The following is a 25,963-nucleotide window of genomic DNA, read 5'->3' as shown; positions in this document are numbered from 1 at the left end:
ATACGACTTCCTTTCCCCTTTGTCTCTCTCAGGGTATAAAGCGTGTGGACCCGGCCCTTTACTCCAACTACACTGACAAGTAGGTACTTTGTTTCTCATACAATGAAAAATTCATAATCTGCACAGCACATTATAAGGTTTGGACTTCTTGTGCAGTGGGGCCATTGTAAGACTCACACAGCAGCTATAGATGACACGGTGCTTGAACATTATGGCATCTCGTAATGTTTTGACTCAGTTTTTGTGGTTTTTAAGATGCAAATTTACACAGAAACCTAGTGTACCATGTATTTAAAGCCATCTCCCTAGTGCAAAATACATTAGACATCTGATCACTCCAGCATGAGAATAGTGCAGGTAATAATCCTTTGAATTCCCAGCTTACGAGTGCTCATCCTCTCTCTCCCACCTGCCGCGTGTGAAAAAGGTTTAAATTTGGCTGTCACCCCCGCTGCTCTTTGCCATCAAGCGGCTATATGACTGACATCTGCCTTTATTATCTGCTGGAGGCCTCAGTGCTCGCTGCGTCTTTATCTTCTGTCATTGTGACTGTTTTTCGTTTCATCACCACAGATTCTTTGGAGATCAGACGGTGGAGCGGGTGGATCTTTGTTCTATGTTGAAGAAGAAGCAGCAAGATGGATATTACCACACTGAAACGTCACTACAGCTCGGTTAGTAAACGCACAAACTCACACAGTTACTTTTGATGCTTGTTTTGTTGTGTCAGAGGCAAAACTGAACCACCGGAGGGCGCTGTCAGCTCGCATGAGAGTCTCAACAATTTGGTTTTCATAGCTGTGGGTAAAATGTGCTCACAGCAACAACAGTTTGGCTTAATATTTTTGTAATTTGAGAAGTGAACTGGAGCTCAGTTTTGTTATTCATTAGAATGAGGATTTGGTGGTTTTGCTGATTTTATCTGCAGTTTTTTCATTTTCTTGCTACTTGCTGTTGTTGGTGGTGGTTTGATCAGGAGTTTTCTTTTTTTATTCTAAGGGGATTTGTGTAACACCGTCAAACTTCAAGTACTTAGCAGAACTTAAAAGAGAGGCACAGTGGTTTAATCAAACACAGCAGTGTTACACAAGAGAGCTAATTTCCATTTTAGCCATTACCACCCAGCTGTGTATTAACGCCTGCCGGGTCTTTGAAAACTTGGCGGCGGTAGAGAATAATGACTCAAATTTCCTCTAAATGTAAGAAGTACTGGAAGGTTTCTGCTTTAAAAACTTAAGCAGTTTCATTACTGTGAGTAGAACATGTAAAAATGTGAGTGTGCAAAACATGAAGGGGAATGGCTCATGCTTTTAGTTCGGTTTGGTGTGAATCGCGTTGAATAATTCTTGTGCCCGTTCAGCTCCTTTGTCATTGATGTCGTGGTGTTTATTACTCTGTAGCCAGATATGATTTGAGACGGCACTGTCGACTTGGGACGCTGCCAGGCTGTCAGTACGTTTGTGCTCTTCTTGTCTAGCAGCTACCGGGAGTCGACAGGGAATTGTGTTTAGAGGAAAACGTGTCTTTTAAAGGATTACTTCCATCAGTTTCGTCTGTCTGGGATAAAACAAATTGCCGTGATTAGTTTGTGAGCGGCCACTTCTTGTCATCCGTCATTGAAAAACAATAGACTGATAGTCCTCACATGATGAGATGAGATTGGAGACATTTTGTTATTAAAAAATGAAAAAAAAAAAGATGTTAAATTATTGTAATCATTTAATCTGCTTTTAGAAACAAAATGTGCCCCTCGGCTCTGAAATACCAACAAAGCAACATTCTGTACTTAGATTAGAAGCACAAATGCTTCTCTCAGGGTCATTTATGGTGCTTTTCATAAAACATCCTTCATGTAGTTTTAAGCTGTGACTGATTAGTGTTTCAATCTGCCAACAAAGAAGTCTTAACTTGAGAAACTCTGCTGACCTAATTAATGTGGTCTGTGGTTCAATGAAAATCACTTGTGTGATAATTAAAAAACCAAATAAATATTCAGTTAGTTTCACGGTGGGATGGAAACACTGAGTGACTTGTTTCTGTGCATTGGCCACATGTTTTTCTATTATGAGTAGGATTCACAGAGGAGCCACACCAGTGGTATCACAGTATTTAACGCCCTACGTGACGGGTCACCTGTGATGCTTCATAATATCTGTGAGTAAATGTGAAAGGTACCCCAAGAAAGCTGGAGGAAAAGATGAACGAAGTGCTGAATTTAATGACTGATGACCCTCTTTTCAAATAACATTGAGTTGATTAAATTAGCAAATGCTGGATGCAGCTTGCAGTATAAAATATGGTTTGAGTGCTGGGTAAGAACATAAAACACCTGGTGTCACCCACTTGTTTGTGAAGTCCTGTTTTGAAGCTTTTAGATGTTTTCACGAAAACCTGATGCGATGAGAAGAGGCAGGTCTGAGTGTGAAACCGCATGCTCTTCGGCTAACAACTTGTCAATCACAAGTTCTTATTTTGTGATTGTTGCAAACCCGAAATAATCCTTTCTTAACACAGTATTACCAGAATTTACAAAATCTTAAAAAATGATCTAACTAATGAGTGACTGAGCCCATTAACTCATCAGGTGTTTACAGAAGCCGTTTTCCCGACTTCTATAGGTACAGAAGTCTTTTTGCAACCACGCAAATCAGCCCCTTTGCCTTGGTTTCACCCAGACGTTACATTCATGTTTTAAGTGTAGCAGAAAACCTAAACAGTCATTAAAAAGCAGATAAAAGCATCAAAATTTGGGGTCTGAACCAGATGCCATCAAGTAAAACAGGTCTGAAGTACTGAAGGAAGATTCATGGTGGATTTCATCTTCGTCTTTCAGATGAAAGGATCCACTGAATATCTCATTTCTCTTGGCTTCAAAGCAGCTCCATAATTATTATATTCATAATGTTGTTACCAGTAACCCTTTCCTTTACAATATTTACTTCAGTAGAAATATTTATATATTTTTATGACTCAGTCTCAGTCATGAGTCTGAAATAAAGTTTGGCTCTGAAAAGTGGAATAAACTTTAGTTAGGGTATTTTGCAGAAAGCTCTCACAAGAAAAAGCACTCCGATATGTCGTCACACCAAAATCTGTCCTACCCTTAGTTACCATGGAGTTAACAGGAGTTGTGTATACCTTAGTCTCACACACAAGCACTTCCTAAGTCTCGCTGTCAAGTATCTGCGGTAATTGCTGTGTATGCGTGAGTGTGTGTGTGAGTGAGAGAGCTGTCAGTGTAACTAGGCTGTCACAATGTTTTGTGGATCACTGGGCTGTCTGTGAGAGACAAAGAGTGTGTGTGTGTGTGTGTGTGTGTGTGTGGGAGTGAGAAACGGTCGAGGGGAGGGGGTGTTTACCTCACACTTCACATCATCAAAAAGCTTGTGTTTTTTTGTCAAGTGTTTTTCCAAAACAGCGCTTATTTAAAATGTATGAAAATGGGGGGAAAATATTGCATCCATTGCTCTGATGTTACCATGCAGCCTGCACACTGAATGTTACAGTGAGGAGAGTTTAAATATGATGTGATACTGCTCGCTGTGTGTGAACAAAGTGCTAGGAAAGGCAGGATTTAAGTGGATGAGTCCCTCAAGCTTAGAGGTTACGTAAGCTTTAAACCGAGACTATGTAAACTTTAAGAGAAAAACAAAATCGTCCTCGTACAAACTAAGAACTACAATAACTCAGCTGAAGCTGTAGTGATGTTTTGTACTGTGCAAAGTCTCGCGGTCTCACTGCTGCCATTCAACAAGCCTTTAATAATGAAAATAGTGACCTACAAACAACTGCAACAAAAAGAGATGGGAGCCCCGGCTAAAACACGCAGAAGAAGACCATGAACCAACCTCAGAGCGGGCTGGCGGATTCAAGCTTCTCCCCTAAACTACTTTTAGTCCATCAGGACTAATACACAACACTAAACACTTAATACACAAACTGTAAAAGCCACATAAAGATAAAGCCGGTGCTGATGGAGGTGAGGGAGGAGTAAATTGCGACGAAGACGCCAAATGCTGACCACCATGCTCGGCCTTCTCTGGGTTTTGGAACCCAACTTTGTGAGCACAGTAACTTAAGAACAAGGGAACTTAGGGTTTTCAAATTGATGCCATAGGTGCATCTACTAAAAATCTCTGACGAGTTCAAATCTCACGTACCTCGATGTCAAAAACAAGTTCTGAGGTTTTCTGAAAATGTTGTAAATGCGATAACTCAAGGTAGCACCGGTGTCTGTCAGTATTCTTTTTAAAGTGTTGTATATTTGTGACAGCTGTTAACGTCGTCACCTAACTAAACACCCTAACTCATGGAGGAAAACCCACTTTATGACTCAGAATTCACTCATTGGACTCTTACGTGCAGACAGAACAATGCTGACCATAATCACAGCTTCACCAACATGAGACAGAAATCTGACATGAGACCTTAGCATATTTTTAGATTGCAATAACTGGGCTGCTTGTTGCAACACTGAGAGCAAGATGACAGTCTGTACCGCAAAAGTCCTCTCCTCTGAGCATCGATAGTGTTTGATTTTATTCTGTAGCAAACCAGGATGGATGGATGCCCTCCAAAGCACACTGTGGTTTTTTATGTTTAAAATCAGAGTTTCTTCATTTTCCCACAAACCACTCAAACACACCAACAAACCAATACTTTTTTTTTCATCTTGCTGCCAGCCATGCTACAACAGCAGCATTAAGAGCAGAAATGTTGTGTATGATGGATCTACTTATACCAGTGCACAACAATGGCAGAATTGAAGCAGTTAAGAAAAACAAACTATTCATCTTCCCAAACACCTGTGGTTTAAGAGTGACCGGCATCCGCACGAACACTTGAAATCTTTAAAGCAAAGAACACATGATGAGCAGCGTGTGTCATCACTCTCTCTGTAGGAGAGCAATTATTCAGCCAGCACACCTGCTGCTGTCTTATGGCTCAACGGAGACGACGATGCAGCGGGAATAGACTTGGCACTTCAACTGTATTTCAAATGGGAAATCGCTAATAACGTGGCTAATTTAAAGTGGAGCTTTATCGCATACTGTTAGTTTTCATTAAGGCCTCATACTTGAGTTGCTTACAAAATATTGCATAAAATATCATAATGCGTTGCAGGTGATAGCAGTAGTTTGGTGTCTGTTGCTATTGATTATAGCGTCCGATGAACTGGTCGGGCTTGTTCTCCTCTACATCCGTGTTTCTCACGGGAAATGATTATTTGATCCCCTGCTGAATTTGAAAGTTTGCTCATTTACAAAGAGATGAACAGTCTCGGTTTAATTTTAATGGAAAGACAGAATATCAACTAAAAATCCAGAAAAACCCTAACACATTCAAGTTATAAATTGATTGGTAAAAAACATAAAATCCAGAATTATTCAGGCTCTCATTCTGTGTTTTTTTGTTTTTTTTTCTGGTGGGGCACAGTGGTCAGAGTCTGTATGTGTATATCTTAATCCCATAATCCACACTACAACATAATCCACTACAGAGCTCATTGAATGTAATCTAAAAGGGCATCTTTTTATGTTTGAGGAAGCAACACTGTACAGAGTGCAAGAACAAAGGGTGAAGGGGGGGATTTTTGTTGCCTGTTGTAATGTTCTTAAGTTGTATACTTTTATGTTTTCGGTAGAGATCAGTTTGTCGTGGCGGTTACAGTTTAGTAGTACAGGGTCCTGAAGCAAGCAGGGATTTCATGCAACAGGGAGCAACTGGTTTGTGTTTGCAGTGTTGCCAAAGAAGCCGATAGTGCCTAATACATACAGCAAAGTGAAGTGCAAACAGTGAGGCTCACGCCACATAGTTAAAAATAAGAAAAACTATGTTATTTGCTTTCAACTCACCTGCACATGAAAAAATAATTTCATCAATCAATACAGGAAATAGTTAAAAAGATACTGTGTAGAGTTTGTGTTGCAGATGTAATATAAAACAAACAGTCTGATTTTACAAAAATCTGACATGTTTATCTGACTTATTTTGTTCTGTGGCGGCCAGAGAATAAATGGAAAAGCTGTTTGTGCACTTTTGTTTGGACAGGTTGCTAAAAGTTCAGCACGAAGACGCCAAAAAACACTTGAGTCTCTTCTCGTTCGCTTTCCACTCGCTGGCCTGTTGGAATGTGACATAAATTTAAGCCACGGAGTCAAAACAATGAAAGAAGTCTGTGTGCGTGTGTTGAAAAGTGTCCTCATCACTCGTGATGTCACTACAAAATGTGCCTGGAACATTTAAACTGTTATACTTATCCTGATTTTTTTTTTTTTTTTTTTAATCCCCCCCTAGAGGTAGAACAGTTTCCCATTAGTATGTAGTTACAGCCAAGGGAAGTCGAGCCTATAATAAAAGCAGCCTTACATAGGAGATGGTCAGTGTATTATTTCCAGTCTGTGTCTGTGGAGGTAGAATAATAAGTCAACTCGGGACCTTTTGGTATTTACAGTATTCACACCTACAGCTTTATGTACAGACACCCAAATAAATGGGTGTAAATGCTTATTAACAGGCATGCACGGACTAGAAGTGCTCAGCAGCACTGTGGGACTGCGTGCACATGGACTCAAGAAGGTGCTTTGTTGCTCTCTGACCCTTTGGTGTTTTGTTAAGATAAGGTTACTCACTTCTGTACAGACTGTGCTGCATGTTTTTTTTTTCTTTTTCTTCTATGAAGTAACTCTTTGGCAGTGCTCGTTTTCCACTCAGCAGCTACACAGACTGATGACGCAGTTTTGTTAATTTGAGTGTAAGTGGGCTAATTTCTCTCTGGAGAAATATTGAATCAGGGGTTTACAATATTTAAAGGATGAAAATTGAGCTGTAAAGAGTTTAACGGCATTCAGGGACCGCTGATGTTTTGAACTTTTAAGAGTTTCATTGGATGGATTATTAATTTTTTATTTATTTATTTCTTTACTCCTCTGGTTTGTACAAGCCACAAGGACGGGTCGGTCCGCTGAATCTTATCTGCCTTGCATTTGTTGAAAGACACATGCCAAACATTCGAGTGCAGGGACCATGGAAAAATGCTTTTTTTGGAATTACTTCGATAGTGGTTCATTGTTTGATGGCACTAAGCAGATAATTTAGATTTCCTCCCCTTCTTTCTCATCTTTTGTTACAAGATGCGTTTTTATGGCTGTCGCTACTGCTTTAAAAGCAGTGATCAGTGTCCTTATTTGACTGGAAGCACAACAATTATGGGTACGCTAGGGAAATAAAACAGTAAAAACAAACTAGCCTTAATTATACTAAAGGCTCTCACTGTTAATACTTAAGTCTTCCCGTGTGGTAATATTGGCACATCCGCCTGGCTCTGTTTCTAATAATTGATTTAATTTAATATAGACTACCTCTCTTCCTGTACACGCCTCCTCCTCTGTAATTCCTTGTAAGAAGGGAAGATATGAGTGTCTGTTATACTGGAGCATCTGTGTAAGGCCTTCGATTTAGTGCTATATAGCGCCATCTCATAAAACAGAGGTATTGCCAATTTTGGTGTGACCAGCATAATTTATTAAGTATATAATTACATAATTAAGTAACTCTGGATGTGTTTACAAGGGAGGAAAACATAATTGTACAAAAATAAAAATGTAAACAATTTTCATGTAATCATTAATGTCTTGGGCAGTTTCTCATTCAAGTTTTTTTTCTTCTTGTGCACCTTTCACTGCATTCAGAGACACTTTTAAATCACAACCTGGAAATCTTTTTGCATGAACATTTCTAGAGCACACTTTCGGATCCTTTCACACCTGCAGTTTTTAGTCCCTTTCAAATTGAGCTCTGGTTCATTTGAGCAGGTGTGAACACTCAGGTGCTCACCAAAAGAACAGCACCAAGACCATGTACTCCAAGGCAATCCAACCTTAATCTGAAACAGCTACTAGGGGTTTGTTGCAAGACTGAGCTAAGAAAAACTTTCCGTAGCCATGTGTGCTGTGTATTCTGGGATGTGGCAAGGGACTATAGTACACTATAATTTAAGTATACACAGTATACTTCTTAATAGTACAGAACTTAGCATCTTCTTCCTCTATTTATTTTTGTTGCTCCCGCCTCAGACACATCTGGCCAATAAGCCGATTGAACATTCACACATTGTTTGTAGTGACGCCTTTAGGTTCGCGTGGAGGTCACTTGGATTTTTCTCTGTGAAAAGAAACCAAGTCACGGGGAAAAGCTACAAGTTTCCAAACGTATCAACTGATTCGGACCAGAGTAAGCAAACTATTGGTGTGAAACTTCTCCTTCAAGCTGACCTGATTTTTGTGTGGCAAAGTGGGTCTCTGGCTTTGACCCAGCATGTTTCAGTTGAGGTCCACAGTTCAATCGCAGTCAATCCAGCGACACCAAGTTGTGCCACAATTTAAGTTGTGCTCTGTGAATTTGTCCCCTAGGACGAAAATGTCTTGAAGCATGTAAACCTTGCAGTGGGAACCAGAGATGGGCAGTAACGCATTACTTGGAGAGTAACGCATTACTTGGAGAGTAACGCGTTACTGTAATCTGATTACTTTTTTCAAGTAACGAGTAAAGTAAGGGATTACTATTGCAAAAACGGTAATTAGATTACAGTTACTTTCCCGTAGGAACACTGCGTTACTAAAACCGTGATGACAGTGACGTAAGCGAGTGCGACATTCGTGACAACAGCTGTGTGCAGATCAACAGTGCATCATATATCGAGTACGGGAGAGAGTATGAGCGTGCAGCGTTTAAAGCGTAGAAGTACTGACCTTACTTTGACTTTGATTCCATAAAAAGTGACAAAAACATTAGTGTCCGTTGTGCGTGGGAAGAAAACTTCTTTTTAAAGCGAAAAAAAACCCCCTAAACTTCCAAGCAAGCACCGGGAGTGCGCTACCACGTAATGGGAAATTCACAGAGAAACTCGCGGATTCTTCCACTGACCGCTGTGGCACACCTGCACCAGAGCACACCTCCGCCTACCCCACTCCTGCTTTACAGGTGAAAATATTTATATTCTGCTGTGTTTTACTTGCATCTATTTGAAAAGACTGAGTGTAAACACAAAAATATTTATTTATTTTATGTGCTGGAATGTGCAGAAAATAGGTTTAAATGTTAAACTACTTTCTTCAAGTCAGAGAATGGTGCATATAATTTAATTTTTGCTTGATGCATAAAGTTAAAAGATTAAAACTGATAAAAACAAGTTAAAAAAAGATACTTTTCCATTTGATCACATTTTGTATGATGGATTATGTAGAAAAAGTAGAATTGGGCTGAAAGATCTATCGCTTTACCTATTCAGGTTGTAAATCGTGTTTTTAAAAAGTAGCTAAGTAACTAAGTAATTAATTACTTTTGAAAATAAGTAATCAGTAAAGTAACGGGATTACTTTTTTGGGGAAGTAATCAGTAATTAGTTACTGATTACTTTTTTCAAGTAACTTGACCAACACTGGTGGGAACCTAGAAGAATACCATCGACTCGCCAGATTTACCTCTCTTCAAGTTCCCCTGAAATAAAAATCCAGTTAAAGGATCACCAGTTTGACACACTGGAGAAAAACGACTATTAATCAAAGAGGAAGTTTAAAGGCAGCGAACGAGCAATGCTAAAGCTGAACCATAGGGACTACTGAGGTTGACCTTGAAGGGGAGTTCAGCCCGATTTAAATCAGGCATTGTACACAGTCAGATTACACAATATTAGTCCAATGATCGCAGAACAGTAAAACAGATGCTTGTTTTATTGCGTGCTGTGTTACTACTAGAAGTAAACTATAAGACAACTGTCCATCATCTGGGAACAACATCATTTTCTCAGCTAGTCTGACAAATTCTGCAGAGTGTCTTAGTCCCGACGAATACCATGAGAATATGTTGACGAGGAAGAGCGCGGACGTTGACAGTGCTGCCATGATTAACACCCCCTTCACAATCACCTTTGTCCTTCATGCACACTATGAAAATCCAAGCTGTCGTATGAGGGTCTAGTCTTGTCTCATGGCCAAGTAGCAGTTTCTTGACTCTCACTGCTGTATCTGACATCTTGAAAGAAAAAAATATCATGTACTGTGATCCTGGAATTACACATTATACCAGATAACAAGGCTCCAGCATCAAGCAGGCCCTGCCAGAAATTTTTCAGATGTTAAAAAAGAACGGTAAAGCTTGTGCGCGGCACACAGGTATGTTATCTCAGGTCGACATCTGAATCTGTAGGGAGCGCAGCAAACTATAAGCACCTGACAATTTGCAGTAGTGAACGCTAAGAGGATAGCAGGTGTGTTGGAGCAAGATAAAGGAGATGAGAATAGAGAAGGAGAAAGGAATCAAATAATCCGGCCGAATAGATGGGAGGATGGAAGCACAGCAGAAAGAGATTGAAAAAGAGAGAGCAAGAAATAAGTGAGATTAATCGAGAACGATAAATGAGTGTGGGAAGAGAATGGAAAGGCGGAGGAGAGAGGAACGGGCTTGCACAATCAGTAGAATTAAATAGATCGTGCGGATGGAAAGGGCAGATAGGTAGGCCAGACAGATGGTGAGAGAAAATTGGAGATGTGAGTGAAGATGACATTAAACAGACAACCGAATTGAAGCTTGATTTAAAAGGCGAGGTGGAGGAGGCTCGGTCGAGCTAAGGAGACACTGCAATGACAAGAGGGACTGGCAAAAGATGGACAGCTGGGTAGTGGCTTTCAAAAAAAATTAAAAGAATGCTTTTTAATCAGAGTTTAGCATCAAGTCAATTAAATGTCTCAGATACAAATCTACTTAATCAAGTTGGAGAAACAGGAACAGAATTGGTTTTACAGGTGGAGGCCACTGACAAATTTTTTCCTTTCTCATCTTTTCTGACTGTTTTTCACCTGTTTTGCATTTGGCTAGGGTCAGTGTGACTACTGGTAGCATGAGGTGATCCCGGGACCCTGCAGAGGCTGTACAGGTAGTCAATCTCCTCCAGGATGACACATCATTACTCCAGAAGCATGGAGTCTCAAGAGCATGGAGAGGTGCCAGAACACAGGAAGTTAGTCGAGGAGAACTGGACAAGGCTGTGAAAAGTTCTTAACCCATCAACGGGACCAGTATCTGCTCCTTTGTGCAAGGAGGAACAGGATGAGTGCTGCTAGAACTAAAAAATGATCTCCAGCAGGACACTGGTGGGAATCTCACTGACCAGACAATCAGAAACAGACTTCATGAGGGTGGACTGATGTCTGAATGTCCGCTAGTGAGCCTGGCTGTGTCAAGCCCGTTTGCCACAGAATACCAGACCTGGCAGGTCGACCACTGGCGTCTTGTGCTTTTCACAAATGAGAGAAGGTTCGCGCTGAGCACATGTGACAGACGAGAAAGCATTTGGAGACTGTAACATCGTTCAGCATGACCGGTTTGGTGGTGGGTCAGTGATGGTCTGGTGAAGCATGTCCATGTAGGGATGCACATTCCTCCACAGCCTAGGCAACGGCACCCTGCCTGCCATTAGGTATCAGGATGGAATCCTTGGGCCTTCTGTCAGACTCTAACCTGGCTTCATCTTGGTGCTCTACAATGTCCGGCTTTATTTGGCAAGAATATGTAGGTAGTTCCTGGAGAATGAAGGAATTGATACCACTGATTGCAATAGAACACCTCTGGGACATGATGTTTGATTCAATCCAACAACACCAGGCTGGTGATTTCTTCATATGCATGTGTACTTGTGAAATATTCAAGATTAAAATACAAAAGAGAATTGTGTTACTTACCTAGATATTACCATAATACTTACCATAATTTATGTCTTTCTGGTGCATATCCAATTGCCAGAATCATGTTACTACATGTTACTTTGGGGGAAAAAACATTACCAAAATGACATTTGCAAACAGCCTGAGGGTTTCACATAGTAGTATTGTATGACTGAGTGAAAGAAGCTCCACCAGCCTGTGAATGAGTAAATACAGATCCCAGCTCAATGGACAGTTTGTTTATTGGAGTGTGAGTGAACGCTGATGGAGCGAGCACGTGAAAAATGCTACTTTACATTAGTTTCGCCAAATTGATTCAACACAACAAACAATCGAACATCATAACAAGGCCCGTGTGTGGGAGAGGGATGTGCTACTTTAGACGAGCAAACAGGCTACATTATAGCAGCCAAAGTAAAGTGAATTTATGTGGTGTTTTCTGTCTAAATAAAACAGACAATTAGAAAAACCTCATCTGTCTGTACTGTGGAAAGACCACATTATCCACTAAAAAGCCCATTTGGTTTTGTGTACAGTCTTGGCTGAAATGTGCAATGCAGATGAGTAATCTTTTTTTTTTTTTTTCCTTTTTAGGTTGATAAGTAGTTTGAGTTTTTATGGTAAAAATCCTACCTCATGGCGACCGCGCCAGGAGAGCAGTAATCTGTAAATCTGCACCTCTGTGCTGAATAGTTCTCATCTTCTTTGCAGTGAAAGATGATTTATAATTTACCTTCCTGTAGCTTTAGTTTACCTTAGCAGCAATAAGATAACTTTCAGTTTGTTCATAGTGAATAGATGGAGAGGTGTTGGTTTGATTTACGTATTTGAAATGCCAAATTATGTGACCAAATGTTTATAGTAATGCTACATACCGGTAAATAAGTATTGGTTGATTTTATTGAAATGCCAGGTGTGTTACACAGTCTTGCATAACTGTGGGCACGTGTATAGATAATCACATAGCATTGATAACAACAGGCTCTCAATAGGGCTCGGTTATCTAAAGTATGCAGTTGTCTTGTTTGCTTTGTGTGCATAACCTGTCTTGTGACAAAGTGCTGAGGCACCATGAGTTCAGATCAGCTAAACAAAGTCCACACTGTGTCTTTTTCTTTTCTTTTTTTTTAGCTATCGCTGTGTGTGCACTGTGAGGCTTAAATGGAAGAGTACTTAAGATACCACCAATAACCCCAACTGTTTTTATGGTTTAACATGCGGAGAATAAATGTGTTCTTCTGGGATAAAACATCCTCACATCGCTTTTTGTTTGCATAAGTAACCCTGTAGCTAACCCTGAACATCTGACATTAAAAAGCCCAAAATCAATACCAAGCGTTGCGTGTACACATACTGTATTGTTATGGTGTAACTGATACTCAATAGAAATCAAGGCAAATCGATGAGAACACCTCCTCACAGTTGCGAGTGTGTTTGTGTGAAACGTGGCAGCTGTGAGCTGAATTCTTCCGATAGAGAAAGGGCTCCACTGTCTACTTATGCAGCTGAGCTCAGCTTATAAAGCTCCACAATGCACATGGTTTACATATATGTGTGTGTGTGTGTGTGTGTGTGCGCGCGTTTCCTTTAACACATCTCCCCTTACCCTTAGCCCTTGTGTGTAATCCACCATTAATGCTGGAGGGTAGAGGTGTGCTTTTAAGCAGACCCACATGAACACTTGCAGCTAGAAAAACGCATCCCTGGAACTGGTGGAGAGTAATTTATTACTCAACTCCCTTCAGAGCTTCTGAAGGGAGTTGTTGAGGACACTTGAATGCACCCTTATGCTTTTATAAGTCGTGTGTCGTGTGTGTAATCACTCTCCTTCATGAATCCTCATTGTTTCACACAGTCGTCTGCGTAGCAGCAAAGTGCTTCCAACAAAGATGGCTAGAAATTTTAGCTTAACACTTGTTTGCCTGTAATTTGACTTTGCTTTTGTTGTTTTTTTTTTTCCCATATTGATGTAAGTTACATTGACATAAGACTGAAAAACAAAATCAAAAATTCTTTGAATATGGAAGCCACAGCCGTGCAGACCGACAGAGCAGTTGGTGAGGCCCTGGCAGCCTCTGGTTGCTGGAGAAAAATGTTTATAGATTTTCATGGTCACCTGTAGTTTCCAGGGAAGGTGCGCACGTGATTTCAAACGCTTACTAACTAACCACAGAGTGGTATTGAAACTTGAAAACATGCAAGGGGAGGTGTTGGTGTTTGACCCATCCAGTTGAGACCTTAAGTTTAGGGAGAATGAGGCCCCTCACTCACCTTTTTTAAATTTGTCTTATGTACCCCTGAAAATAGACTCCTTGTGCACCTCTGGATGGTTTGTGGGTCTGCAGTGCACGCTGAATCTGTCTTCTTATTTTAAAAAAAACAACTCTTTAACTTTAATTTCATTGTGGAGTATAGGGTGAAGTTGTAGAAAGGAAAATCTGGCAGGTGAAGCTGGTGGTGAACAAGGATTGTGTTGGCAAGGCTTAAAAGATACATAACACACGTACTGGCACACAACACAGATCATGCAGCGTGATACTCGTGCTCCTGGTTGTAATCTTACCTTGATTACAGCTGTTTGGTCTCTGCCTTATACCTGGAGGCCCAGTTCTCATCACCATCCTCGTGTAAAATTGATCCTTGCTTCTCTACTTTTTGCAGATTGCATGTTGGCTTGCAGAGCTAGAAAGTGGGATATACATACGTGGATATAATTTCTTCAGCAGCCCACCGTTTTGATTTAGGTGTGAGTTTCCACAGAGAAAGTGTTACAGGGATCATGCGCGTCCATATTTTGTGTTTTGTGCCCTGAGAACAACTTCATTAAAACAGGCACAATCTGATGGTCTGTTTTGACTCTGTTGGCCATTATCATAATCCATTTTCACAGATGGATGAAGCAAAACATTTTTTTTCTTTGCTGGAATAGTTGCAATGCCTGCAATGCCTGAGCTCCATCTGCGATCCTTCTTTGAGGTCAGTGCCTTTGAATGTAAGACCTCACGCTCACCTGAAAGAGGAGCAGGAACATCTGCATTTTTAGGCACCATAATGCACATTACATCATCGCTGTCGAGCAGCTTTCTTTTTATAAATATTGAAAAACCTGCTGACATCATCGAGCTGGATTAAGCCAAGACCAAGAGATGTACTCGTTAAAGATAAGCACAAGAAACCAGTCAATTCACAGACGGTACTTTTCACTTATCACTCCTAACAGATGTCACGGCACATAAATCTGCATGCACCTCAGTTCAATACATTTTTTTAGTACAGAAGAAACAGGAAATATATACATAGTAATGTAAAAATGATGTTTTTACCATTTATAAGGAATATAAATATTAATAAGTGTCTGAAAGGCCAAAAGTCTTAACCATAATAGCATGGAAATGCTGGCATAGGAAAGAAATAGAAAAAGAAATCTCAATAGTACACGTAATAGTACATCTTCTCCAGTTAAAGAGTTACTGTCAATGATGAAACACTACCTAAGTTAGTTTACATTTCTTCAGTATTGAACAGCAGAAATTCAAACTTTTTAAAATTATGACAAATTGCAAAATGCTTAGCAGCGTCTCTAATAAAACCTCTGTAACTTCGCTTCAGCAGCATCAGGTAATGTTCATATACTGAGTCATGTTTTCTTCCGTTTTTGTTCTACTGCAGAATATTTTTAAGGTTATCTGCTATAAAAAGCCAGGCCAGGAAAATCTCCTTCATGTTTTTCTGTTTTATCCTCAGTTACTTTGATACGAAGGCATCTGCTGTGATGCTTACACCTCTGATGAAGTCTCACAAGTGTCAGTACTGATAAATGATCAGAATTATAATATTTCTAACTGTCTTAGGTAGAGCTGGGCAATATGACGATATATATCGTGTGGACGATAGAAAAGTGTCTATCGTGCCATTTGTCTTCTATCGTTTCTAATCTAATTTTATAAATTATTACATAAAATATATCATTAACACTTTAAAGCCGGTCGGAGTGGGCACGCTCCGTTTTGCCTAATTATTTTTAAATCCCTGTATAACTGGAACCATGTAAGCTAGGGCAATAATTTTTTTTGCATATGAAACCAGAGGAGTTCTACTTACATCTTGGGGCGATCGTGGAGTTCGCCTTGTAATCGGAAGGTTGCCGGTTCGAGCCCCGGCTTGGACAGTCTTGGTCGGTTGTGTCCTCGGGCAAGACTCTTCACCCGTTGCCTACTGGTGGTGGTCAGAGGGCCCGGTGGCGCCGGTGTCCGGCAGCCTCGCCTCTGTCAGTGCGACCCAGGGTGGCTGTGGCTACAGTGTAGCTTGCCATCACCAGTGTGTGAATGTGTGTGTGAATGGGTGGATGACTGAATGTGTAAAGTGCTTTGGGGTCCTTAGGGACTAGAAAAGTGCTATACAAATACAGGCCATTTACATCTTATGCTACCAGCTTGTCCTAGGTCACGGTTTCCTTCCACATATAGCTTTGCAAAAATTGCATAAAAAGCACTTGCGGCAACAAAAACCTAATATTCTAGAAACACGCTTTTCCGATCAGCTGTTCATAACACTTCCTATGTTGGAAGTGTTGTTGTTGGTCAGCGCGAACTATTGCTTGTCCACCATTACCTGCCCGAAACCAGAAGTGACGTCATTTTTGCGGAAAATGTAGGGTTTTTTTGTTTTTTGTTTTTTTACCTTCGGGGCCTTATAAGCCTATACTGGTGTTTTTAAAAGTTATGTTTGACTTTATGCTTTTCTGTATCATTTCTTGGATGCTTAGAACTCAAATTACACTGTTGGCAATCGTTTATTTTGATGCACATGCTGTTTTTTTTGCAGCAAGTTGGGAAAAGAAAAACTATAGCCAGCCGAAGATACAGCAGTCTTTCACACAAGGCTCTTATGAGAAAACGTCCAAGCGCCATAAACAAACCACAGGAGCCGTCTCGCGTTACATTTGTAAATTCATGGCCCCTGTTTATGTAGTTGAGAAGGACAGCTTTCGTGACCTCGTCAAAGTCCTTGATCTGAGGTACGTTATGCCCGGTCGTAAGCACTTCAGTAAAGTAGAGTTGCCTCGCTTATATGACGAGCAGAGATACGCAGCCCTACATGAGCATAACCATCCATTTCATTAACAAAGACTGCACCCTCTGCGCTCGCTGTTTACAGACTGCGTACTTTCCATATGACCACAGGTCAGGTGGTATATTGTGATATATATCGTTATCGTGATATAAAATAATTCATATCGTGATAAATATTTTTTCCATATCGCCCAGGACTAGTCTTAGGCAAAATTTACCAGATTCAAATCTAATTCAATTGAATCGAATCGGGACCTTGTGAATCTGAATCGAATCGATTCTAGAAATCAGTGACAATACTCAGCCCTACATGTGAGCACAAAAAAGCCTAAGAAGTGGTTTCCTTTGAAATTTTGACTGCCTGACACACCAGTTTAACAGAAATGTAGATCATTCTTGTAACTCTTCAGGAACTACACAGTATTGTGTAATAAAATATAAAATTAGAAAATATTTTGTGTCTTGGGTCTAGCCCTAGTCTTCCTCATGTGGATTCGGTCTGGCTGTACTCGGTGATGTGCTTTAACCTCAAATGGTGAAACGTTTGTTGTTTCCACTGTTAGCAGGATCAGTTTTCCTGCATCATTTACAAAGAACTGTGCTTTGTTGGATTTTCTTTCGTTTTTAGGTGCTAACACTGCTCTCGCTGTCAGACATGCCTGCCAGTATGGCCCAGCCCTATCTGCTAACTGTATTTCCAGTAATTGACATGCTTATTTCCAATTAAATTTATATCCAGGTTGGATAATGATCGATTGCATCTCTAATAATAAGGAGTAGTCTATGTCGTCTAGAGCGCATTTACCTGATTTTACAAATAATAGCAAAAAAATTAAGACAACTGTCACCAGACAACAAACAAAATAAAGCAAATATTTAACTGCAAAAATTGAGAAACCATGACAAGCTTTTTTCCAAACCATTTTTTGTTTAGCATTTGAAAATCACTTATTGCCAACTAACTTGCTGTAAAGATGTTAAAAAGAAGACATTAACAGCTCAGCACCCCCAGTCAGGCTCATTGACATCCCGGATGTAAATGCCACACTGAATTACTAGTCATTACATCTGAATGACTGCAACCTTCACAATAAGAGAGTGGATATATATATAGGAAGCTGATGATAATCTCCTTATGTGCCTTTCCTTGACCCTCATCTTGGGATGTCGGTGTTTAGCCCTGACTATTGTTTTAGTCATAATCCACACTTGAGTCCAGAATTTTTACTTTTTTTTTTTTATCTGTAATGTATGTTATCCTCTTTATTTCACCACGTCCTAAATCCATTCCAGACCTCATAAATTACACAGATAAACCCAGTAGCAGGCTGCAGCTGCCGGCTGTTCAACAATCATTATTCAAGCTACAGTGACGAGAGGAGGCGGAGCTTGTAGGCACCCGACCCCTCCACACACACACACAAACACAGAGCGATGTCCGCCGTCTCCTCATACGCACTGCTCCCTTTTCCACATCCGAAGGCTTGCTCAGTGTCCTCTCACTGAAGCCTGCTCATACATGCAGCCCTCCTCCTCTGTCCTCATCTAGTTTCACACACATGCACTCTTTATCTTACTCATGCACGCCCCTCCCCTGCTTTGCTCACTTCAAACCAAAATCACTCTTTATTTGTTCTGTCTTTTTGTCTCCTACACATGCACCGTCCAGCTCTCCCATTCTCTTCTCTTTCTCTCTCCTCCCTCTTTCCCTATCTCTCTCCCTCTCTCTGATACACACCCCCCTCCTCCCTGTGTTAGTGCAAAGTAGAGCAAGAGCAAGGAATCACTCGTTCATTTTTTTCCAGCGTCTGCTGTCTTTCTCTGTCTTCTTCGGGCTGCACGGACCGAGAGCGAGGGTTTTTTGGGGTTTTTTCTTGTTTGGTTGCTTTCATCCTCACTGGGTTTGTCTGCCCTTTGAGAGGGGAGGAGAACAAGTGACACAGAGGGCAAGACTGGAGGAGAAGCGGGGCTCTCCCTCCATCCGTCAGGCTTAGAACAAGGGGCTGAGGAAAAAGAGGGGTAACAGCAGGGCGAGGGGAACAGGAGGAGAGGGAAGGAGGCGCCATGGGTCAACTGTGCTGCTTCCCTTTCTCCCAAGCCGAGGAGAAAATCAGTAAGTGCCTCCTGCTCCTGTCTCCATGCGTGGGTGTGTGTTGTTGGAGAAACCAATCGGATTGATACTCAGCGGTGCTGCTTTTTTGGAAAAGACTGCATGTGTGCAGTGTAGGAAGATACTGCACATCGTATATGTGTGTGTGCGCAGTGCTTTGTGTCAGCTGAGTGTGTGCGCACAGCTACATACATGTCAGTGTGTGACCTACACATGGACAAGGAGTGTCTGTGAGAGAGCAGCACCATGTCACAGCATTTGTGTGCAGATTAGTGTTGTGTATGTTTGAGCGTTTGTAGACGAGTGGTCCTATTTCAGCTGTGTAATTCTGTGTCATCAGTGTGTAATTAATCAGTGGCCGAGCAGAGCCACTGATTAAGCTTCAGATGAAACACTTTGTGAATAGGTTGTGCAAAACGTGTCTGTAGAAAGCTGCTCTGTGGCTTTGCATTAGTGTTTATTTTTTATTGTTTGTTTGGCTGTTTGTTTTCGGTGTTGCTGCTTCTGATAAGCAGGTCCTTAATTTCTTGTGCATGTGCATTATTTTGCACACGAGCCAAACAAAACGGGGCTAAACTGTGACTACTACTTACTACTCCACCTCTATTATATTACATAGCAATGGTCTTTCATAAATATAAAGTTATTAAATAAATAAGCAAAGGAGCTTTTTGCTTTTGTGCTTGCCTTTAAGTTTATATTTCTTATTTAATCGTATAAATTATAATACCTATGAGTATGTTCTTTTATTAACTTTTGCTGCTTTGCTTTAACATAATGGACTGTAAGCTAAAGATCCTGTCACACTGACGCACTTTTTCAATAATGCTCCTTGAAGTTAGATCTACTCATCCCCCTTCACAGCTGTTCTAAAATATTTCATTACTCTATGGTTTTTATTTGATTGTTTGAAACTCGATGCCCGCTGTTTCACTGAAACTCTCGGTCTGCGGTCAGCGTATCAGCTGGCCGAGCTACAATTTTGGGCATAATTGGCTCCAATTTGTTGCTTTGCCACAATGTCATTGCCATATGTGCACGTCTTAAAACTCAGATTCAAGTTGGGCACAAAGAAAGTTTCGACCTTTTAGCAGACAAATACGAAAACGCTCATCTCACAGTCAAGCTCTGCAAGTCACGCTGCGCAGTGAAGGTCAAATATCCGACTGAGGGGAACAATAAGCAAAACGCTTTTCGAGTGGAGGGAGGGGCGGCTCTAAAATAACTTGTAAATGCCTCTTGGGTTATTGGGTTATCATTCTGCATTCGTTTAATCGTCATGTGCCATGGATTAGCCAGTTAACGCGTCTTCTGGAAGATGTTTTTTTTGTTTTTCGAGCACCACTGTTATCTAATGCACGGGGTCGTTGCACAATATCTGCGGTCGGTTAAAGGAAAATTCAAATGAATAAATAGTTCAAGTCAGGGGACAAATTTTCCACTAAGTGACAGCGACAAAAAGAGGCTGCTCTTCATCAGCTTACATGAAATTAAATGAGCTCCAGAGGATAATTATGGGAGCAGTTTGTGGTTTGATTGCAGCCTTCCCTCTCATTGTTCTGCAGCAGCTGTATTGTTAGTTAATTTGGGTTTTGCATGAATGTGCAGCGTAGTTTTTGGTGCTGCTGCATGTCATAGGACAAGAATTGCAATTATTACTCTCTTCCTCCAATATTATCAAAACACACACACAATCTGTTGTGGAGGGTCATAGCATGTCACAACATTTAACATTTAAGTAGTGTTAAAGGTCAATACATCTCTTGTCTTAAACTGAATGCACACATGCTGCCACATATAGATTTGCTCTAGTTAAAGGAGGGTTTCGGTCAGTGTGAGGGTTTCTCTTTTCTCTTCGGTAAAATTGGATTTGCTACTTGTTTGTCTCAGTCCCAGTAATGAAATGAAAGTCGGTAAATTGAAATTGATCTAATGTAGATACTAATAGAAAAGCTAGTCTCTGTGTGAGGCTACGCTTACGTAGAAGGTAGATGATGCCTTCTACGACCTGTCAGTTAGATTAATAATTAAACAGAGATACAAAGTAATAAAATCGTCCACTGATTTAAGGTCAGTTAAGGGTATGTTTGTGTGTGCAGGCCTTACATGAGGTCTTGATCGTGCTGATCATGAGGTCATAAAGACAGACTTTGACACCAGCTGAAATGGCTCGTCTGCAGAAGGGGTGTGGGTGTGTGTGTTTTCTGTTTTTTGTAAGGGCAGAAATATTAAACTGGGCTGAGTGTGTTCTCCCCTCCTTCTCTCTGTTTTCTCCCCGATGTGTCTCTTTGCTCTTTTCCCCGCTTGCAGCTGCATTGCTATAAACAGTCGAGCCACTGTGCCCTACTTCTGTGTGGAGAGAGAAGGATAGAGAAAAGGAAAGAGCGGCGCAGGGAATGAAAACTAATGAGGGAGAAAGGAGGGATTGGGCTTTAAGAGAAGTGGGAATATTGAGACAAAGACAGAGGCAAGTAGAGGGAGCCAACAAACGTGTGTGTATGTGTGTGTGCGTGCGTGTTCTGTAGGTCAGATGCTACCCCTGTGATGTGGTGACAGTTGCCCCTCGTGAGCGCAACAAGACACATGCGTACTTGTGTTCCTGCTGCGTATCTGTGTGTGAATAAAACACTGACCAACAAGACAGGGTGTCACACGGTGGTGTTGGCTGTCACTGCTGGTGAAACTTAGAAAATTGAAACAGTTGAATTATTTTCTTTATATGACTGTAACTTTATGAATAATAGCCATTTTTTTTGTCATACTCATTAAAATGCCGTATGAGAGCTAGATGTGTTCTTACGGTTGTTATTTAGTTGAGTATTAATGTAAAAAATGTAATCGAAACCCAATCCTGGACTTGATCAGCAACAATAATCAGGTATGCTGTGGTGTTTAAATGATGCTCGGCTCAAAGTGTTACAAGAAACCATGTCCCACACCATTACACCGCCAACACTATCCTCGGCCGTTGATACAACGTGGGATGGATCTGTTCTTTCACGTTGTTTACACCCGATTCGGACGCCAGTATCTAAATGTTACAGCAGAAATTAAGACTCCTCAAATCAGGCAACATATTTCCAATCATCTGTTGTCCAGTTCTGGTGAGCCTGTGTGAATTATACCCTCAGTTTCCTGTTGTTAATTGACAGGAGTGCCATCCAGTCTGGTCTTCTGTTGCTGTAGCTTATCTGCTACGAAGTCACACGTCAGTCAACAGTATCCTGGGCTCTCATTGGTAGTCGCTTTAATCTCTCACCTGATAGTTCAGAAAAATTTATCTCGGGTCCACTCACTCTGTGTTGCCAGTGTTTTTTTTTTCACCCATAGTCCACTGAAGTCAGGGAATGTCATTCACTTTGTATGATCACTAGTCATCGTTTTCAGTGTGCAAACAGCTTCACTGTTGCCTCAGCTCAACACAATCTGGCCATTCTCCTCTGACTTCTTGACATCAACAAGGCATTTTCACCCAGACAACCTGCTGCTCATTGGATCCTTTCTGTTTTTCAGAAAATTCTCTGTAAACTCTAGAGACTGTTGTGTGGGGAAATATCAGCAGTTTCTAAAATACTCAGAAACTGTTGTGCAGCTGTTGTTGGTGCCAACAACCGTGCCGCATTCAAACTTACTTAAACCAGCTTTCTTTCTGACATGGAAAGGACAGGAGCAACACTCATGTCCTTTCAGTGCAGTTAATTTGTACCCATATCTTAGATTCTTTTCTTCTTCTAACAGTCTGGTAAAGGTAAACTTTATTCCTCACACAGCATGCTTGGGACAAGCTATCAACAGTCACACAGCCTCTATATGGATATCTGTGTTAGCTTTTCACCTGCATGATCTGTAACTAAAGAGCAGAAATGACCTTGATCGGACATCTTTCCCTGTCGCATGGGTTTGCACAACTGTGACGTCACAGAAGTGTTAAATATCCAGCTCTGTGTTTGTATTTGTGAGATGTGCTGATGAAGTCAGCAGGGACCACGTGCGGAAGAGGGGAAGCAAGTCGACAACAAAGAGAAACAGAGAAAGGGAAGAGATGGATACAGCGCTGCTCATTTCACCTCTTTCCTCCCAGCCACTCCTCTGTGCTAAGATTTCTTCTTTTATTCTGGCGCCTCTCTGGTTTCACTCGTCCTTGTTGTATGGAAACATCAGGAAATGAAAGGATTTCTGAAATGATTACCCATCAGATGGGCTCAGGTGTTTATAGACAAAACAATCTGACTGAACTAACAACATACAGACAGCTGTAATTGATCAGACACACTCGGTAAGTGAAAAAGTAGGGAAACTCCCGAATTTAGTAACATCTCCTTTAGGAGCAACACCACGCCTCGCAGTTGGGGTAGGATGTTTGTGTTGGTCTGCTTTGACGTCTGTCTTCAACCGCAGACGTTCGACTTTTGTCTCGTGTCTCGAGCGTTGTGGAGCACTGAAATCATCTTTCACAAACTTAAAATATGCTGCAGATTTGGTTTTTGGGAACCAGCCTTCCTCTAACACCATTCAGTGTTTTCCTTATGATAGACACATGAACACGACTTTAGGAATTTGTTGATCTGTGCACGTTTTGGTGTTACCCATGGGTTTGGGGGTTTTATTTGGTTTTGTTTCTAACTTTTCATCATTACATGTCTTGCTTTTTATGTGATCCAAGCCAGATGTCAACTCTAAAGAAGATTGTCAACAGTCTTAAGTTTTTTTTTGCATGGTTCACACCAAACAGCCTTTTTATTTTTGTAAAGAAAATCAGTCTGTGTGATTAACTGGATTTTGTGGATTTTATAAAACCCACATTTAAAGTTTCCTCTCCTAAATTGAAGAGGTTTTATGTTTGTCTTTGCTCAAACCACATTGGATTAGTAATCAGATCTGAAGTTCTGCTATTGCCAAAGCACTCAAAAACCTTTCTCTGTATTACTAACACTGAAATATTCCCATTCTTTCATGACCTGTAAGTGTGCTTTTATAAGAGTGGACCTGACAGCCCAGGTCACTGAGCAGAAAAGGCCATTTCTGAGTGCTGTCTGCCTTTTCCTCATGTCCTGATACTAAGGAGTGAGTCACATTTGGGTTTAAATTACACCACACATGGCCCAAAGAATGGCCTGGGGGGCCTGGGGACTAAGTTTTTGTTACATGAAGACAACCCACTGTCTCCTTTTTTAAGGTGCAATCAATATGTGATGTTCACTTCTTCAGTGCCTTTTCCCCATCAGTGCTTGATTGTGACAGGATTGCAGCCAGCGTCTGTGTTTGTGCAGACTCTGTTTAAGCTCAATTTGTTTTAGAACCGGACCAGACTGTCTCCAGCCGTTATAAACATCTCCAGCACACATTAAAGCCAAATTAGATACAGTTCTATGTGTAACTAATGAAAATAAACCAGTTTACTATCACTGCTTACTGGTGAGGTGTGGAAATGAGCGAACAGACTATGATGTGTTGCTCTGTCACACCAGAGTAAAAGACCGAAACATATCAAATCAAAATGCAGTGGGATTTTTTTTTTTTTTCCCGTGCTTGTTTTCCATTCACACTAAAAGACCGGGCTGTTTGATGCACAGTCAAACTGAGTTCACAGACGCCGCACATGCCCGGCTCTGCAGCTTTAATGTCTGCTTCCAGTGTCAAACCCACAGGAATCTTAAAAGATCATGTGCCACTTTTTTTTTTTCTTAAGTTAATGAAAGCAACGCTGAAACTGTTATCTTTATTCATTGTCGGTCACATGGCTCAGTGAAGGCAGTGCTGGTCTTTTGGGCTAGATATCATTGCTCACTGGATCTGCTGACATTTCTTGCAGCTCATCAGTCGGATTTATATTTTTGGACCAGATAAAAATGGCTCAACACAAGTTGAAGATGGACACTTTGGTTTTGTCGCTGCAGTACTTACAATTATTTATTCAGTCAAACGTTCACATATTAATCAGCCTTTCTTCCTGCATGATGTTCATTTAACTGATTTCCTCTCACTGAGTTTGTGATAATCGTCTTTCTAAAAAAAAACTACGGTAATTGTTGGAACCACTGCTGCCTAAAATAATTGAAAACGTACTTTGTTCAAGTATTATTGGACTGCTACAGTATTAAAGCTGCCACGTTTTCAAAATGTTTGAAAAAATTGGAACTACAGCGCAAGTTGTTGAAATATTTTCAGTTATAGTCCCACAGAGTAATGCTACCCCACTTTACTAAATCTGTTGTTATTATTGGTGATTATTGGTGCCATCTATGAGTCTGCAGCACTTTGTTTCCGTGTGTAATTGTGCAGTCAGCATGGCTTTGGCTCGCTACCATCCGTGTCCATTTTTAGTTCATTAGCTCAGTTTGCTGAGCGGCGTGGAAATCAGGAAGCTTCCCTTTTTTTTTCAAGTTTATTAAGAGAAACTTGAAATTAACAAAAAAAAATTCTGATCACACTTCATGTATCACCATTGGTTTTTTTTTTTATCTCATTATTTTTGTATTTAGAATGATATGAAAGCAGATTAGTGGGTCCATCCTTGTGTCTCATTTTGTTTGAGCCATTAAAATTATCTTCACTGCGCTGGTTGAGTTGCACAGATCTGGGCACCAACACCCTGCTGTATCCCATTGCTCTGGCACGGCGAAGAGATGGTCAGAAACGTAATTACTTTCTTGTGTTGCAAGATTCACAAAGTAGTGGAAAATTAAGCCACGTTACAGCTGCAGAATTTTCCTCGGTGATAAAACTTTGAATTTTCTTTTCAAAGCCATTTCTGGCAGGTTTATTGATCTGAATTAATGCAGATAAGCAAATGTTTAATCAGGCGGATTAATACTACGTCCTGTTTGTTTTGGAGCATGTTTTTAGGGAGCGCATTTGTTTGCTTTTTGAGAGGCTAATAATCTAACCTGGTGCTTAATAATAAACGATCCATGGACAGCTCATCCTCATAAAGTGTATACCAGGATATGGGCTGCTGAGAATCAGCAAATGTGCTGCACTCTGCTGCAGTCAGAATCAAGTATGGAAAACTTTCTGGTATATTTCTCTGCAAACTGTCAGTGCTCTGTACCCCAACCCAC

General features: G+C 40.8%; 1 protein-coding gene across 4 annotated transcripts in view; it reads left to right on the top strand.

The window, feature by feature from the left end:
* Positions 1–25,963, top strand: part of LOC120724927 (A-kinase anchor protein 7) — a 47,054-nt gene that overhangs the window by 9,010 nt on the left and 12,081 nt on the right. For 3 of the 4 annotated variants that reach the window (XM_040017455.1, XM_040017457.1, XM_040017454.1), the window contains exons 8-9: positions 33–79; positions 574–674. In XM_040017455.1, coding sequence (XP_039873389.1) covers positions 33–79; positions 574–674 — 148 coding nt within the window. Of the gene's footprint in view, positions 1–32; positions 80–573; positions 675–10,875; positions 13,050–25,963 lie in introns of those variants that run through there. The other variant, XM_040017458.1, reaches the window with a different exon arrangement.

This window comes from Simochromis diagramma, unplaced genomic scaffold, assembly GCF_900408965.1.
Source record: "Simochromis diagramma unplaced genomic scaffold, fSimDia1.1 OVJJ01000802.1, whole genome shotgun sequence".
Lineage (NCBI taxonomy): Eukaryota > Metazoa > Chordata > Actinopteri > Cichliformes > Cichlidae > Simochromis > Simochromis diagramma.
Note: the sequence above shows the minus strand (reverse complement) of the source record. Positions and strands in the feature narration are given on the sequence as shown.